Genomic DNA, 19256 nt, shown 5'->3' with positions numbered 1-19256 from the left:
AAAATTTAAAAGTATATGAATTATAATATAACAATATATTATTGGCTGAACAATTTAGTAGGTATTTAAATATAATTACAATATTTTTTCTTGGGGCAGAAAGTAAATTTTTATTTTAATTCTTAATAGCTTAAAATATTTTGAAACGTATATATAATAATTTTAAATATGATTATAATATAATTTTTTATATTCAATGGCAATAATAGCAAACAATAATAAATTGTGCTAAATGTTTACAAACCTATTTCTAGTTCCGAATTCGTGAAAAAATTATATTATGGATCGAATAATATTACATCTGTTGACTACATATACTATGAAGCCATACCCTGGGGTACCAACTTGGACTGCGCAATGTGGCCTTAGACCCATTTTGGTAAGATAAAAGTTTATGTTTCATTCTTGTAAATCTATGAATGCCTTGTGTCTTTAACTTAGGAAAATTCACTAGTCATTAATGTTATGCACATACCGTTCAAACGTTCATTGTTTTTGATATAAATATTTTATCGTTTTGTTATTTTTCCTTATATTATATATTTGGCCTACACCCTATTGGTTAGGGAAATTCACTAATTTGTCATCCTTTTTCAATTTTATTTAAAACTTTAAGTGTTTTGTCTAAAGTTAAAAAGTATGTTTTCGTTGTCTTTGTTGAGACATATTAATTTAATACGTAATACAACACTTAAACATACAATAAAAAATGTCAACATTAATTGAAATAAAAAAAAATTAAATATCTAATTGGTCTGGTCAGATTTATTCAGTTAGTTTTATAGTTTACTATAATAATTTTATGATAATAACAAAAAAATAAAATACAATCCGAAATTAAGAAAAAATGAAATAATATAAAATATGGTAGTGATATGAAATATATAATTGTACTTAATACTTCAATTTATAAAAAAAAAAACAAAGATTGTAACTATTAATTAATTAATCGAGTAAATATTTAAAATTTCATATTTGGTAAAGCTGGTAAAATGGTTTTGTTTAAATCCTTGAAATAATGATGCTGAAGTGCATCTCTTGCATTGATTCTTTTACTTGGATCATAAATCAACATTTGCTAAAATTAAAATAAAACATTAATAATTTTAATTAAAATGGTTATTTGTTTAAAATTACCTGTATCAAGTCTATTCCATCAGAGTTGAGGTTTTTAATTGAATCCTTTAATATGGATTCACTCCATTTTGGGAATGTTGGTTTATAATCTTTAAGTTCTGAAACTCCTGGCCATGTGTCTTCATTTGGAGTAGTTAAAATCCTATACAATTAAGTTCAATACAATTTTTATAAAGAAGAATAAAGTGACTAAAACTAAAAATAATTTACATTACCTGAAAATATGAAACAATTGATCAATTTCTGAATCTCCCTGAAATAATGGCTTCCCTTGTGCCATTTCAGCAAATATACATCCTATAGACCAAACATCAATTGGGCAACCATAACGTTGAGTATTTAGTAATACTTCAGGAGCTCTATACCATAAAGTTACAACCTAAAATAATAATTTAATGTATACTAATATTCATATAAATTAGTATCAATTCCCCACGTAAAATGTGCCAATCACAATAATACAGTGAAACTTCTATATAACAAAGTCTAATGGGCAACTAAATTTTATAATATAGAACAATTTGTAAAAAAAATTATAGATTTTTTTAATAAAATTATATACATACATGTATAATTTTAGAATAAAGTTTAATAATTGACAGTGACAAATATAGATTTATTGTTGATTAATTTATTTGTAATATAAAAATATCAGATTTGTTATTTGGAGAAAAATATACATATAATCAACAATAAGACATAGTTTTTAAAAATACTTCGATACATGGATGTTTTACTTTATTAATATTTAATTAGAAGTACTTTCAATTTTTTTTATAAGCACTTAAAAAACTTAAGCACTGGTTAGAATTGCTTTTACAAGCATTATGATATATTAATTAATAATATATTTATCAGAGAGATCCATAAAATTTATGTTGTAACTAATATACTAATGATAATTAAGGTAAGATAATATATTTTTATTACTAAGCATAAAAAATAAAAGTAAAAGCTAAAGAAGAAGAAGAAGAAGAAGAAGAAGAAGAAGAAGAAGCATAAAAAATATTTTAATAAAAAAAAATCATTAGAAAAGTGAATTATAAATTAAATTAAAACATTTTAGACTTATGGTTGTATATTATCAATAATAAAAGAAAATATTTTCTTTTTTATAGTTCATATTTTAAATTGATGTTAATTAATTTAAAGTTGTTAAGTGAATACATAATATTGTAATAAAATCAATAATATTAAAAAAAATTAACAGATATGGAATAATATCAATAAAAAAAAAGTAAGGAAAACAAGTATAATTATTTTAGAAGGTTCTTACTTTTAAGTATTGATAAAATAATTTTAAATACCTCATGTGTAAAAACACTTATTGGTAAACCAAAAGTACGACCCAAGCCAAAATCAGCAACTTTTAATATATTGTGCTTAGTGTCAATTAAAATGTTCTGTGGCTTCAGATCTCTATGCAATATTCGTCTTACATGGCAAAAATATATAGCAACTAACAGCTATATTATAAAATAAAAAGTAATAAATAAATGGATACATTTAAAATTATTTATATTGTTTATATAATACAATATCATAAAAATATAAATACTTACCTGATAAGTAAATGATTTTGTAGTAATTTCATCTAAATGTTTTTTTGGCCTTGTATCAATGAACTTTTTTAAATCCATAGGAACAAACTCAAATACAAGATATAATCTTGAATCATCCATAAGAATTTCTCTTAAACTGTTGAATTTATAATAAAACATATTATCATGTAAATAAAAGATATATTTTATAAAGTTACTTCACAATATTTGGGTGATTGAGTTCCTTTAAAATAGTAATTTCTCGGATAGCTGTAGATGGTATGCCTTCATCTTCTATTTCCATGCGAATCTTTTTTACAGCAACAATTTCTGTAGATGATCGTTCAATACATTTATACACAACACCATATGTTCCTTCTCCAATTTTTTCTAATTTATCGTAAGCGTCCATTTTGACCCTTAAAAATCAACCTCTAGTATTAAAATAGTAATTTTACGTATAATTAAATAAAAAATTAAATATAAACTATTACAGATTACATAATATTAGATTTTATAAATAATAATTAGGTATAGTATTGTTGGTGGTGAATAAGTGAATTAATCTAGTGGCGACCGTATCACATAATATCAAATATGAATGTTAAAGTATTTTTAACCCAACCGATAAGACATGGATGCAATTATTTTCAATTTTGAACACTTGACTTGGTTAGTTGGGTTATTTAATCTGTGGTTGTCTTGAGTACGAAATATGAATAATGTAATGTCCTACGAATTACGATTACTATTATTTAATATTTATTATTACTACCACTAGGTATGAATTTCGTCGTTGTTCTTTACTCTGACAGCTTCTTGCACAGTTTTGAATTATTTTAATTTATTATTATTTACAGTTCAATTCAATTCAATAATTTATCAGAATCGATTTTACATAGATTTATATAAATAAATTACATTATTGTCTTTGCATTTTTTTTAAACTTGTTTATTTCAATTTTCACACGACTTACGAGTTACAAGTATGTCTTCAAAATATGATGTTAGTCCTTGCGGAAAAAATTTAAAAATAATAAATAATGAATACACAATTCTGATCTTCATTTTAAATCCTGCGAAAAACGAAAACTTGTAAATGATTCTAAGTTAACAATTAATACATTTTTTGTTGTTAATTGTCCAGAACTTAAATCTTCAAAAAAAAATCAAATTCTAAACACTATATAATAGTATGTAAGTATACTAATATATATCTATATTAGATTTAATATATGAAATTATATTTGGTTAAAGATATAGTTCTGTCTATAATAGACTAGTTAAATTTTTAACCAAAAAATAGAAAATGTCTTCTATTTCGGATTTAAATCATGATTATTTTTTATATTATGTTTTTAATTAGGTGATTTAAACACTGTGAATGTGACAAACATCAATTCAACATAACGATCATTTCTCGTCAATACGTAGTACATACATCATTTGACGATTAATGACATTTACTATCAATTTAATTCATTAATTTAATATTTTTAAATGTTTTAATGAACATTATGAATTTTTTTTCAGAGCATATTTCTACTGACATGTAAATACGTCGGCCATCAGTCAACAGACTCGACGCGCAAACTTCTTATTAGTTATTCTATTCTCGGTTTCTTCTTATCACTTGCTGTTCTTACTTCGCTTGTTGTCCGTTTATAATTTGAAATTTATGCATAATTTAAAATTTTTTTTGTTCAATCAATATTATAAAATATGAATCCAAACTACGACGATGAGGAGCGTAATATACTCTTATTCCTTTTATTTTGTTTATAATTAATATAAATTAGAGGTGTTCCGTGTATCAAATACTCGATGTAATGATTAAGACTTGGCCCTTACCCAGTACCTGGTGATCCTAAATTTTTGACTCGTCCCTTTCCCGGTACCCGACTTAACACTTAATTTTTACCCAGCTAATACTCAGCACCCGGCTTGTAATCAATTTTCTACCCGGAAATTTCTACTGTGTACATAGCGTCTTTTAAACATGTGACTACTGCAAAAAAAAATTAAGTACACATTTTTGTTGCCAACCCATAAGTCTATTTTGTATTGCTGATTTCCATGATGTATATATAATCGTTATGGGCTGTTGTAGGTACAAACTGATAATTATCTAAACATACTATTATTAGCTATTGTCGAACTGCTCGATTTAAAATGTATATATGTCTAAGAGTTTGTGTCATTTTGGATTTCTTTTGGAAGTCAATGTATCAAAAACTTAAAGTATTTACATTTTTTCTTTAAAAATTATAGCAACATGTACAATTTCAAACTGGCCGATTTTAAGAATACATTATCCGTAATAAAACAATATTTTTCAACTGATTATAGAACATATAGACATTTAATATAACAAAAACATTGGATGAATGAGATTCGACCAATGTTTTTTATGTTATTAGTTGCCTTATACACTATAATTTGCTAATGAACGATGACAGGGAAATACTTTGAATAATAACACGAAACTCTGAAATTGCTAACTTAAAAAATCCAAATCCGGTAAAAATTTAAACCGCCATATTTATTACGTAACTCGTATTATTTACCGCCATTACTTAGTAGATACGTATACGAGTCGAAAGGATTATAATAATTTATAATAAAACTAGAAATAAACTTTATTCAATTAAAATCACGTACTGTAACATTTAACACGTATTAAAACATTAACGTATTTAACATTTATGAAACGTAAATAATAAAATGACCTAATAGTATAAAAATTAATATTTTCAAAACAATGGAACCGTGGAAGTCGCAGTGGTTGTTGGCAGCCTAGACCAGGTACCAGGATCGCAGTAGAAACGTACTCGACGTTCGAGCCGAGTGCCTGTCCATTCTCCCTCGGTTTAATCTTTATTCGATGGTCACCTTCGTTGCACGGTACGCCGCCGCCCATGACGGTACACCATTCTACATATAGCCCTAGTACGAATTTAGATCAAACGTGCAATCGGCAACGGAGACTGACGTTGAGGATCTGAGTGAATGGTTTTGATCCTGCCTGCATTATAAAATTTTTTGGCTGCTTCACAAACGTATTGTAATAATTAACAGTTATTTTGTTGTTTCGTTCGTTACTAACATGTGACTAAATTTATAAATTGTAATAAACAAAATAAAATTGACTCAGTGATTTTTATTTTCTTTATTTTTGTGACGATATTTTTTTTCACGTTGTATAATACAAAATTTCATCACTTTATCATTTAAATTGTAACTATGTTTTGATTACTTCGTATTACTTTCACTTCAACACTGTAATTATTAATTTTTGAATTTGCTCATGTATCATTATATTATATTATAGATACGACGTGTAACAATAATTTGAAAATCGTTTAAACGTAGTGATTTGTTTGATTAAGTTATTAAATTTTGTATAATAAGGTTACATTGCAGTGATTAAAACTGGGGGGATGGCCACAATATAATTTACTTTAATAATTAGTTTATCGTTATTGAGTACTTTTTATAGTTACTCGTTTACGTTAGTCGGACAATACGCGCGATTGTAATATCGATATTTATTTAATGTGAATACATTAGGACCGTTGTTAGGTTTGAGCGTTCTCCAGTTTTCCGTTTTCGTAACCGTGTTAGTAGTATTATTGAGTGAATTGTCTTCATTGACTGGGTTGAACACCTTACAACATTCGTTTCCAATAATTTCGTTTTGAGTCAAAAAATTGATCATCAAGTCCAAGTCAAAGCGCATCACCTTCGTTTTTACAAAAGTTTTTGATAAGTCATTGATTTTCTCAAACAGTCGTCTTACCAATGCAACATTTTCTGCAGACAACTTTTCGTTTTCCAAATTTTTTTCCAGTTCATCTAATATAATTTTTAATAGATTCAGCTTTTGAGTTTGCCGGCTAAATTTTGATTTGAACACCTGAAAAGAAAAATGTATCGGTCTAGTAAATCAATTTACCAAGTAACGGAGAAAAGAATGGTACTGCACTTACTTGCAACTTGCGAATAAACGCTGAGACTTTATTATTAAGTAACTTGTCTATATAAATCAGAGCTCCAACAATATCGTTTTTATTAAGTAGCTGATAAGATATTATAAGAATTAAAATCGTACACTGAGAAGATATTGATTGGTATACGTTCAAATAACTGTCAAGAATTAGCACAACGTCTGTGTTGTAGGGATCCATAATAAACAATAAACGTACATAATCAATGGATGCACTGAAACATTTACCGTCGGATGCCATTTTAAAATACATATTCGCTTTTTCCATATTCTAGAAAAAATAATAAGTCAAACATGATTTACAATATATTTATAAAATGTATACAAAAAATTATATTATTTTTTAATTACTAATCGAACGGATAAACAGTTACATAATCATTGTATAAATTGTATGGGCACGTGCTTATAGCAAAATACTAAAAATAGATGTATAATCTTATAACCTTTTCACAACACATGTAGTAGTGTCCAATAGATTCGTATATATAACTATTGTGACTGTTTTCCATTTTGGAGATAATCGTTGTGGCTAACGAATAAACTTGATGGCTAACATTTTTAGCTTTCGATATCTTTGTGATTGTTTTCAAACAACGTCTTAACGTAAATAAGTCGTCCGAATCATTTACTATGTTCCTGTAAATAAAACAATACAGTGTTATATTATCCATAAAATTACTGAGTTGGTGCCTTGTGATATCATTCTAAATATGGATACAAATAAATCATAACACCAAAAGGTCTCAAACAGATTATATAGTTTTTTTTTTTTTTATAGGTACTAAATTTTTCTTTACGTAACATCAAAAATATTATAGACACGTTAGCAAACGTGAAGCTCGAAGCACAATTCTCCTTAGATTTTTATTTTACACATAATATGTATTTACATACATATATAATAAATACCATATTATAATTTTATGCAACTCTTTATAGAATTATGATTTTCATCATGACAGTTTAGCCATGTCAAATAATAAGTAAAAGTATGGTTATTATGTAGTCTTTAATTTGTCGCGTAACAAGGTTTTTCTAAACAAGATTATTATATTTTTAATTTTTTTCTCGCTCTCTATTTTCCTTAATTTCTTTTTTCTTGTACCTTACTATTATAGTTATTATATTATATTATATTAACTACTGTATGTAATATCTATAATCACATTGAACTGTTTTGCCCTCAGAGGCGTTATTCTCAAATTAAATAAATAAATATCGTCCAGGTTAGGTTAATACCCATGAACTCAATTATTAATGAAATATAATCATAATTCAGTAATTAAAATATATTATAATGTTTTAATAATACGTGTAAGAATTTGAACGTGTGATATGAATATTAATAACGAAGTAATATAGGTACCAGTGGTGTGAAATAAATCCGGATTCTCCGAAAATCCGAAAAATCCGGATTTCGGATTTTCAAATCCAAATTTCGAATTTTCGGATTTCAAATCCGAATTTCGAATTTTCGGATTTGAAAATCCGAATATTTGGGTTTCACATTGTAGATTTCTGTATTCTAAAGCAGAAAATAAAAATTTGTCGTTATAAATTCTAATATAAAAAAACGAACATTTTCTATTTTAAATAAAAAACATTCAACGTTCCACTCAGAATCTAAAATTATTTGAACTTTAAAATTGTAATACATATTTTTGCGCTTCACTTTGTGAACAGTATTAAGTTTTAGTTATTAAAAAATAAAAATTATAGTACCATAAAAATGGTAGTAAATTAAGATTGTAGACTTTGATAGTATACTTCCACTTTGACTTTTGCGATAAGATAAATCAAACAGACTGTGTGTTCGCTACCATGTTTAAAAACACAGTTTCCAAAGATTTGGCTAAAAGATTTTCGATGGAAAGTGGGTCAGAGAAAAATACTAATGAAATACCGGTGAATGTATCTCAAATAGCAAGTCTGCTTGATCTTAGGTACAAAAATTTAAAATTTGAACACTCGGAAGAAATTAAATACCGTATTCAATCAATTGTTCATTCAAAAGTATTATCTGTAAATCAAATTTCGACAACTGTATGTGGCAATACTCAAATTGCAAAAAAAACTATATTAGACGAGCTAATGGGCCAATTCTCTGATGATGATGAGGACGAATTTACTCGTTATTTGTCAGAGCCTCAAATAAACCATAACGACAATCCATGTTTATGGTGGAAAGCACGGGAAAATGTATATCCTAAAATATCAGTTTTGGCAAAAAATATTTTATGCATTCCTGCTTCATCAACATCGTCCGAACGTGTATTTTCTACAGCAGGTAATATAATTACACCCAAGCGAAACCGAATGACGCCATATCATTTGTCAGCATTGGTATTTTTGAAAAACCAGGCATAATATTAACAACTTATTATTATTTAAAATATTATTAATATTATTATAACCATAGAAGTATTATTTTCATTGTTACTATTATAAATTATTATTATTTAATTATTTATTTATTTATAATTATTATTTCAAACTTAAATTATTATATTTGTAACCTAACCTAACCCTATTTAGGTATTATTTATTGTGTATTTTTGGATAAATTATTCTGCTACTTATAAATGTTGTTACTAATTTCATGTATAAACTGAGTTTAGGTTGTAATATCTACACGTTATTGCAATATTGATGATTGTTATTGTTATATTTTTGCTTTAAAAGTTTTCCTATAAATATATTAATTTTTTACAAAAAAAAAAAAATCTGTATTTATCAAGGCTTTAATATAAGGAATCCATAAAAAATATTAATTTAATGCTTCAAAATCCGAAATCCGGATTTCGGTTAAAATCCGAATTTGAATTCCGAAATCCGAATTTTTATCCGAATCCGGATTACGGATTTCGAATTTCACGAATCCGGATTTTCGAACTTCGGTAAATCCGGATTTTTCCCAACACTAATAGGTACATATGTCACAGTGGCGGTTCGTGCTAAGGTGATAGATTTACGTACATTTTAAAATATAATGATATTTGCAATTATACCAGTTATAGTACCTAAATAGAAACCATGATGGTGTATTTTTCTTATAATTTAAGATAAGAATTATATTGTAAAATAATAATATTTAAAAAAAAGTATTCAATGCGATAAAATAATCTAGCACGAGTTCGATATTTACGTATAATCAGGAGTGGACTCACAGTTAGAGAATTAAGGCTATTTCAAGATGTCAATTTTTAGGACTAAAACTGGATTATAAGAATATACCTTGTAACAATAAAATAACATGATTATATAATATATATTTTTAAGTTCATAATTATCATTGAAAACATTAACATTTAACATTCATTTTATTTTATGGAGAATTCCGTTTTATATGGGGTTCGGCATGTAGGTGTTTTATTGTACTATACAATTAAACCAGTGGCGTAACTTTAGGGGGTTGAAAACTGAGACATTTGCTACAGTATAGTGTTAACTTCAACCTATAGTTGGCACACTAAATAAATATAAGTCTTCAAGAAGCTAATTTCGTTAGTAAATATTAACTGTCAGCTGAACTCCTGAACCTCCTCCTTCTAGATCCGCCCTGCTTCTAATAATAGTTAAAGAAATTACATCAGACATAAATGATTGTGAAGTACTTGATATCAATATCAGTGATATTAATCATAACTCGTATTATTTTTAAAATGTTTGGTAATAATAAAGTGAGTTACGTTTATGCGATCACATGAATACACGTTATTTTTTTTTCATAAAACATTCGATTTTAAACGAATCCAATAAGTATGTATTTTTTAAATTCTCTTTAAAGCTTTCTCTTCTAAAATAGAATTACTGACTGATACGTGTACATTTCGACCTTGTTGAAACCATAATTTCAAACAATCTTCTGACGCATTGACATTGTGTCCATTCCGTTTTACCGAGAAAAAGAGACATTCCGTTTTCTACAATTTACATATGATTTTTTAAAAATTTAGTTTTATGAAGACTGGGAAATTCTCAGAGTCGATGCGGCTTCTCTTTACAAACATTTTCGAACTTATCTAAACGTATAAGTAAATCTTTTTTTTTCTTTTATTGATAAATCTTTCCATTTACCATTTGAGGCGAAGCGTTCTACAACGATAACTGAAGCTGAACCGTACACCAAATATTTCTTAAATTAAATTGATTTTATAACTTCATAAGTTATCATAAAATTAATAGAAATGTTTAAAAAAAATATAACAAAAATTCTAATGAAATTTCAATATGACACCGATAACATAAAATTATTTTTCTTTTTCGATTCCAATAAACGACCAGTGATCACATCAAATGGAACTCGTTACAAAATATACCAGCCAGATACCATACACAAAACGTGTCCCTATGTATTCTCGGTCCTATTCGTATTACAATACAGCGTTAACTTCGATCGACTTACTTGATCAACGTTATTGCTTTGAGCGTGTCCGTTATGTAACTGCCCGCGTAGTACACGCGGTCGGAGTGCAGCAACTTTGCCAAGTGACATTTGTAATGCGCGTTGTCGGACATACCAACGGCGAGTTCGGCTTCTTGGATTTCTTGTGGCAGAACGCTGGTCATGCGCAGCCGCTTCCGGTAATGAGTCAAACCGTGCGACAGCATGTAATGCCATTCCGGTTCCGCAGGGTTCAGGGCGATCGCGCGGACTATGCACATCTTGGACAGAATACACCACTTGTTGACGTACCTGGCCAAGAATATGGACTGCACGGCGTACAGGGCCGCCTCGTTGGCCGCGTCCATATCACGCAGCGCCACGAACGAATCGTGCAAGTCCTGTAAAATTAGAAAATTCGTTTGGTTACGGAATTATAGAATTGTTTGAATCCTTTTTTGCTTTCTTTCATATTAACCCGCGAAATCTATCGAAAATCAATTACCAGTAACGTCTGTCAATACGATGATAAGAATGTACGTTACTGTTTCCTTGTTATCAATCAAATTTATGAAAATAAATAAATTACACCGACCCAAAAATCCAGATACTTGTATAATTATTATTCCGTTCTAATTGTTGTACGAATTTCGATAGTGGGTACCTAAATCTTATCTACCGAATTACATTTGAGTCGAGTCCATACCTTCATGTGCCTACTAGACATTACTCTGGTCGAAACAGATATTATACCGTTATACGTATGTATGAAACTAATAATAATTTACATAGTTTGTACGTTTGTGAACACGTATCAACATATAATTGTTTTTTCTTGCTTTCTAATATAATCTACAATAACGTTGAGTCAAAGACGTTTTGTTCACTAATAATTATTATAATTAGTGATACTTGCTCATTGCTCACTGTAAGTCTCACCACTTCCATGGTCTATTGTGTACCGAAACATTATTGGTACCATTGCAATCCTCGTTTTTAGCCCAATTGAGTGTTGCAAATATATTAACAGTTGTTAGGGTTTTGTTATTGACATATTAAAATACCGATAAAGCCGCGTACATATTTAAACATGTATTTTTTTGTGAATTGTAAATCGAATTACAATTTAAAAATGAACCGTGTAATAAATGCGAATAAAATCCGTAGTGTGTCGGTTTCTATCATAAATTTAAAAAGGTAACAGCGGCAGGGAAGTATAGTAATAACATTGATCAATAATAGATGTAGCGGAAGTTGGCGGGATTTTTTTTTTTTAAAAATTCTGTGGTAAAATCCCCAAAGTATCGCGCAGTAAATTTAAATAATAATGCCCGTGTGCTTATATATCTTAAGATTTACAATTGTAACCGATAATTGGTGTACAAATAAGTTGTCTAATGGTTAATAATATAATATAAATGCACAAAATATTTTGTTAATTATAATTATTGTTTGTACCTAACTACTAATAATCAATAACAGTATAGACAATTTCGTAATTTATATATATTATATGTCATTAAATATAGTTGCAAAAATAAAGGTACAAAATATAAGCATCGTACATTAGCTACATTTAGATTCTAAATTTCTAAATTTTAAAATAATGAGTCTAATGGACACGTTATAATGTTTTAACTAAAGACCGGATTTAATTGATATTGCAACTTTTTATTGATACCCGGTATATCAAATCTGATCAAATATGTGAACGAATCAGATTAATTACAGCCTTCCTATTTGATTTAAAAATGAAATTTTTTGAAATTTTCAACGATTTTGCAAATTTTGCAATTACTGTGATTTTTGTTTACGTGATAAAATATACAAATTATTATTTCCAAAGTGAATTTATAAAAAAAAATATAACTACGATATACATTTTTACATGTAGTTAAATGTAGTTTAGGATTTTTAAAATTATATTTATCTGAGTTATCCACAAAACTCATAAGTTTAGAAGAATCAAATAGTCAATTACGCGTACATCGGTTAAATGTATAAATCGTTAAATAAGGATCCCCAAAAAAAAACTTAACGGTGAAAAAAGGCCAAGTTCCGAACTCCCTCCCAATAAAGTCGACCTATCAAAGTAGTGAAATCTACATTGTGGCCAAGTCTGGTATTTTTTAATTCATAATCTCACTGCACTCCTACATTAAAGAGCAACACTCCTCTTTTATTTGTATTGGTTAATACTTGGCCAGTTTCTGAATGAGGCATTAACTAGATTTTGCCGTAATGTAGATACCACTACCTACTATGATTCGCTTTTTTTTTAAGAAAAAATCTGAACCTTTTCCTTTTTGTCTGAGTTCTCTTCTCCTCATCACCCACGTTACGTTAGCTTAAAATTTCAAATTTTAAAATCCTCCCATTTCGAAATGGTACAATATTAAGGGCTAATTTTCTTACAGCGTCCTAAGTTACTCGAGATTAATCTGTGTTTTAAATTTCAAAAGTTTATCTTAAGAGGAAACAGATATATATGGGTTCGTGTAAAGATACAATGGCATTGTTGGAACTTGGTCGGCGCACTGCCGTGCGCTCAGATGTAGGTATATTAGTTGACTCAGGAATGCTGATAGATTGTATTGCCAGTTAATTTACTACAGTTACGTAATACTTTGTACTCCAAATGTTATTATGTAAATGTAATTGTATAATATACGACTCATTGGTTATTAGAAAAACATAAACACTGCAGTATAAAATGTAATTAGCTTGACATTCACCGATATATCTACTCCGCTAATGTGTTACAACCAACAATTTATCAAACTTGTTAATTATTTTGTTGACGTATTTATTGGGTGGTACATTTTTTGTAACCTTTAACTCAAAACATTTGTTTTATCTTGCTTGTTCTAATATTTACAAATGATTAAAACAAACTCATGTCCGATTGTTCTTTAGTCAAAACTATTTGCAGTATGGTTGTGTTTCGATTAATCAAAAATAATCAATACATAGCAGGAATGCATATAACCATTATTCAGTTAAGATTGATTTAAATTCGTTTTTCAATAATAACTGAATATTCAAAAATCTAATTTATTATAACTAATATTAATTAATTTATCATATAATAATATCCATATACAATTTAACGAGTTACTTCGAAGATTGATAGTTAAGTGGTTTATGATTGAAAAATTAACAGCTGAAGTCGTATGTTATCTATGGTATAATTACCTATTTTTGTCAAAATCATAATTATTATAACGTTAATAACATTGACCGGATTTATCCAAGAGCCAAAAAATAATTTTATAAGTATACACGAATGTCGCCGTATATTTGTTATTGCTATTTCGTATATTGTTGGCAATATTCGAAACTCGAAGAAAAACATCTGTGAAAATCACGATGGAGGAATGGAGGATTGTATTTGACAGCCATAATAGAGAAAGAATTCTTAGTGGTGCATAGTCTTAACGATTCCATTATCCAATGATTTTATCAAAAAAAAAAAAAATTGATGTATACTTGAAGTAAGGTGGAAGAACTTAAATAAGTAAATAAAAGTAAAAGTAAATAAAGTAATAATAAGTAAATACGCACAAAGAACATTTTCAATTGTATCATTAGAATATGTATATATATACATGCAAAACACACACGAAGAAGAGTAATATTAGTTAATTTTTTTTTAATTCCCAAATAATGGTGAACTATTTAATAGTACTTAACCATTATTTGGGAATTAAAAAAAAATTAACTAACTAATAATAATAATAATAATTAACTAATTAATAGTACTTAGAAAATATCTTATCAAATTTTCAGTCTGTTTGGTAAGAAAAGGTTCGCTAATATCAAAGAGATAAAATATTTGGATATACGAAGTAAAAAAAAAAAAGAAAAAAAGGGAATCCGTGCGGTCTTAAGACGTAAAATAAAATTAAAATCCACTTCAGAACGGACTACAAACATTTATACCTATACCTAAATCCAAATCAGCCGACTGAATCCAGTTTTTATTTAATATATTAATTTTTGTTGTGTCGTTTTATTATATTATGGCGATCAACATGGGCAATAAGTGAATTATGCGTTTGTAATGAATATTTAAAATGCTTTAAATGTATTCGAATAATACTAAAACAAAAAATACGTTGTATTATAGGTACCTCGGTGCTCTTATTACTCTTGACCAAAACATATCCTTTTGTGCTCAATGTGATGTGGCGCAAAGCATTGCTTATAGAATCCAAGAAATCGGTCGTGTTCTCCGTTATTTTGGAATGTGATGACAGTATTTTTTCCGTCTCGTTGATTATTTCTAAAGCGTTGTCCAAATGATCTTGCATGATATAATTGAAAGTTATGTAAGTGTTGTAAAGGAATCTAGAACAATCAAGAACAAGTATTTTCACACATTTTTCTCGATATTTGAAATCATATATTTATACGTTTTAAATATCAAATATTAGTAGTTTATAAGTAGTTTAACTAAGAATACATGTACAATATCCATACGTGAGCTTTCATTAGGACGGTTATACCTTTACTGTACTGTATTAGCTGAATTAACCGGCCGCGTCAGGAAGATGGTTATATTACTTAAGACATTGACAATTACAGTTTCGACGGAAGGAAAAATTTAGATTAAAGAAAGTTGAATTGCAACAGTGGCGCATATTCTATCATCCATATGATGTTATATAAAAATAATATCCTAGAACAACTGAAATAAATGCTGAGTTCATAATTAAATATATTGACAGCATTGAGTTATAACTTTAATTTTGAAAGTCTTTTAACTAAAATCCAAATTGTTACGAACAGTACATCTCAGTACCAGTGTACCCTAATCTAACACGATACCACCTACATAAATAAAACATAGGGATCGAAAGCCATTGAATTCTAGAAATTTCATCGTATGTTCTAATGATATTTATTTTTATTTATTTATACGGGTCTGATATGTTTGTCCGACATAACATTTACCCGAGGCCCGACAATATATTTTACATATTTTTACTGTACGTAATACTGATATACAATATTTTATTACTATTTCATTATTTTATTATTATTATTATTTATTAATATACAATAATTAAAAAAAAAATCTAAATCAGACGAATATTTTATCATGGATATTGCCGTTCTATGTGAAAAGGTACTAAGTATTAAGTATAGTATAGTATATTATATTATTAAGTTCTCAATTGTGTTACAAAAAATGTTCTGTCGTTCCGTTCTCAATTGTATTTTACCGCTATTCGCGATAGATTCATAAGAATCGTTCATAACATTAAATTTTAAGTATTATAATATGTGTTATTATTAATTTTTGATACAATTATTAATTGTATAATTTTAAAATTAATCATTAATTTGTTAATAACATAATAAGTATAATATATTTTATTGACATTTTTAATAATTTTTGACGCATATTTATTTATAATATAATTTGAGGTTGTCGGGCAAGTGTAGTGTCGGGTAAATGGTGTCGGGCAAATACACTGATCCCTATTTATACTACATCGAATTTACACACTAACCTCAATCGGTAATTATTAAAATCAAATGTTCAAAAAAAAAAAAATATTCATAAATATGTATTATAAGCCACCAACATTTGGGAACACATTTATACGTACGACCGAAAAACTGTTTCAAAGATTATAATGCGATCTCCAACAAATTCTTTCTCAGTGCACACAACAATAGTAGAGTTCCGGTAAAAAAATGTTTAGTGTGGGTGGATCAGTAGCTCAGTAGTTACATAATTAACGTTTTAACGTTAAAGTATTTACAATGTAAATCGAACGAGGACAGAACATTTTTTTTCATATAGGTGAGTTAGTGCCAATGCCCTCAAAAAGTCTAAAATGGATTGGTGCACGATCGAGTGACATCCGATGATCAGAGGTGGAACTAGAAATTTTTACGCCTGGGGAAAATGTTAAAATTACGCCCTATCATAGACCAATAATCAAATACTATAAATTATTTTCTAATAACTAATATACAATCATACTTATTGGGTTTTAACCTAATAAGTTAGGGTTAAAAAAATGAATTAAAAAAATAGTTTTAACAAAGTTAAAAATATCAAATTAATTAGTTGTTAACAATTACAAAAATTACATCCTCTGCAATTTTACATCTGGGGATAAATCGCCGTCTTCAAACCCCTAGTTCCACCCCTGCCTATGATACACATAATAGGTACATGCAAGGGTGCCCGCAGATGAAAATTCAGAGAGGGACAGTATTAATTTTTATGAATAATCAAATACTTTTATACTAATTAAACACTTTTATTAACTAATTGAACACAAATTGCAATTTTATTTTTCCCAAATACATCAACAACTTTTTCAGCTAAATGAAATTCTTCGATTTTTTTTCTGTGTAAACTTAACATAGGTACATAATCCGGACAAACGATTCTCACACATTGTTGAACGTAACCAGCTATAAATATTAATACACCTTGATACCAATTATGATTTTTGGGATTTTGGGATATTAAATTTGGATATAATTATTTTAAATAGCTGGAAAGCTAGGAGGGGAGAGTTGTCCCCCTGCCTATCCTTGCGGGCGCCCTTGGGTACATGTGATAAACGTTGTAAATAAATAATTTATAAATCTAGATCGATAGGTGCGTAGGTGCTGGCTACAATAGTATTGTCGCCATAACAATAACGCGGCGAGTTTCGGAAAGCCGGAAAAGAGACCAAACATCGCCGACTAGTAAACGGTAAAAATACTTACAGATCCCAAACGTATTCCGGTTTGTTGTCGGCGTACTGTTCCGTCAATACGGTATGCTTCATGTCCATCACGCTGTGCAGGCCCAACTTGGGGGTGAGGTTGTCGCGCACGGGGTGCCGACGGTACCACGACACGGGGTTGCTGCACTCGTCCAAGAAGTAGTCGGGCCGGTCGTCGGACGACGGGAGGCGCACGTGCTCAACCATGACGAGGTTTTATTGATATGACTCGGGTCTTCCAGCAGTACTGCTAGCACGAGGGACTCGAACGTGGAAAGCGCGACCCGACTCGGACGGTCGTGTCGAAACCAAACAACGCTCTTTGTGTAACGTTAATGTTCGTCGATGCAACGAGCAAAGGTCCCCATGTGTTGCGCCCACAGACAATGGGGGGAGGGGCTATTAACGTGTTTGTGTACATTGCGCGACGTAAACACATTAATGCGACCGGTTGTCGGTCTAGAGCGTCTAAACCCGCGAACCGATCGACGAAAAACAATACGTACGACGCTGCTAATGTTCGCGGGCGGAACTCTGGACGGATTCGACGTACAACCGCGGACGAGGGAGGTGGGGCTAAAGCCGAACAGATCAAAACCGAAATCATTACTTTTGACCGCACCCGCACAAGTGTAGCGAAGACCACATCAATACGACTTGGTAGCTTTCGGTACCTACCACTTCTTCGAACAGCGATTTTCCTCGTTTGACCTTTACGATCACTTTCGGTGTACTTGATAGATTTTCATTCTCGTTTAACGCAACTAAAAAAAAAAAAAAAATCACATTTATTACAAACTTGGTTGATGAAGAGTAAGACTAGAGTGTAGTTCTACGACTACGATAGCAACTTTGTTTCATACAACTTTCCAAAACACCCTTTCACGTTTTGTTTTGTTATTACGTGCTGTTGAGATTTTATCACTTCGGATTATGTTTCGCACTATTTTGTGGAAAATAAACATTTATAATCGGTGGGGTTTTAATGTGTACGAGTTTAATGATTAAGATTCGGTACAATTTATCTTAGTTACTTAGACTTCGATAATTGTTTAAAAATGTACTGTCATATGCATATTTATATTCTAAGTTTCAAAACATACATTAAAATATATTACGTTCACCACACCACTGGTCTAATTACTGATTTATTATACCCGTTTAGTTGTTCAGGTGACGTTTTATAAAAAAAATTTCCATCAATATTTGAAAATAAATTAAAAATGTTTCTTAACCATTAATATCATAATAAAGATTAAAAAAATATTTAGAACTATGAATTTCCATATTTCTAAAAAATAATATATAATACAACATAAAATTTCTTAATTTTTAAGAATTTCATAATTTTATAATTACTATAATATGAAAACAATAACATAATAAATTAATAAAAACAAAAAAAATATTTAAACAATTTTCCTTAAATTAATTTTTTACAACAA

At 28.9% G+C, this 19256-nt stretch overlaps 2 protein-coding genes across 2 annotated transcripts; both read right to left on the bottom strand.

Annotated features, from left to right (window-relative positions):
• Nucleotides 1–936: 936 nt before the first annotated feature.
• On the bottom strand, nt 937–3144 carry LOC112688166 (cyclin-dependent kinase 1). The gene is made up of 6 exons (XM_025561233.1): nt 2897–3144; nt 2700–2835; nt 2445–2603; nt 1353–1516; nt 1138–1279; nt 937–1078 (listed from the first exon to the last, which is right to left on the bottom strand). Exons 1-6 carry the CDS (start codon nt 3088–3090, stop codon nt 962–964), a joined length of 912 nt encoding a protein of 303 aa, XP_025417018.1. The 5' UTR covers nt 3091–3144; the 3' UTR covers nt 937–961.
• A 2170-nt stretch (nt 3145–5314) lies between these two features.
• LOC112688208 lies at nt 5315–19012 on the bottom strand. The gene is made up of 7 exons (XM_025561289.1): nt 18490–19012; nt 17813–18387; nt 15205–15421; nt 11093–11472; nt 7131–7323; nt 6668–6955; nt 5315–6594 (listed from the first exon to the last, which is right to left on the bottom strand). The coding sequence occupies exons 2-7, from the start codon at nt 18016–18018 to the stop codon at nt 6178–6180; spliced, it is 1701 nt and encodes a 566-aa protein (XP_025417074.1). The 5' UTR covers nt 18019–18387; nt 18490–19012; the 3' UTR covers nt 5315–6177.
• Nucleotides 19013–19256: the final 244 nt, after the last annotated feature.

The sequence above is a fragment of the Sipha flava genome, unplaced genomic scaffold (assembly GCF_003268045.1).
Source record: "Sipha flava isolate LNK unplaced genomic scaffold, YSA_version1 37_pilon_pilon, whole genome shotgun sequence".
Taxonomy (NCBI): Eukaryota; Metazoa; Arthropoda; class Insecta; order Hemiptera; family Aphididae; genus Sipha; species Sipha flava.
The sequence above is the reverse complement of the archived record's forward strand: the minus strand, read 5'-3'. Positions and strand labels throughout refer to the sequence as shown.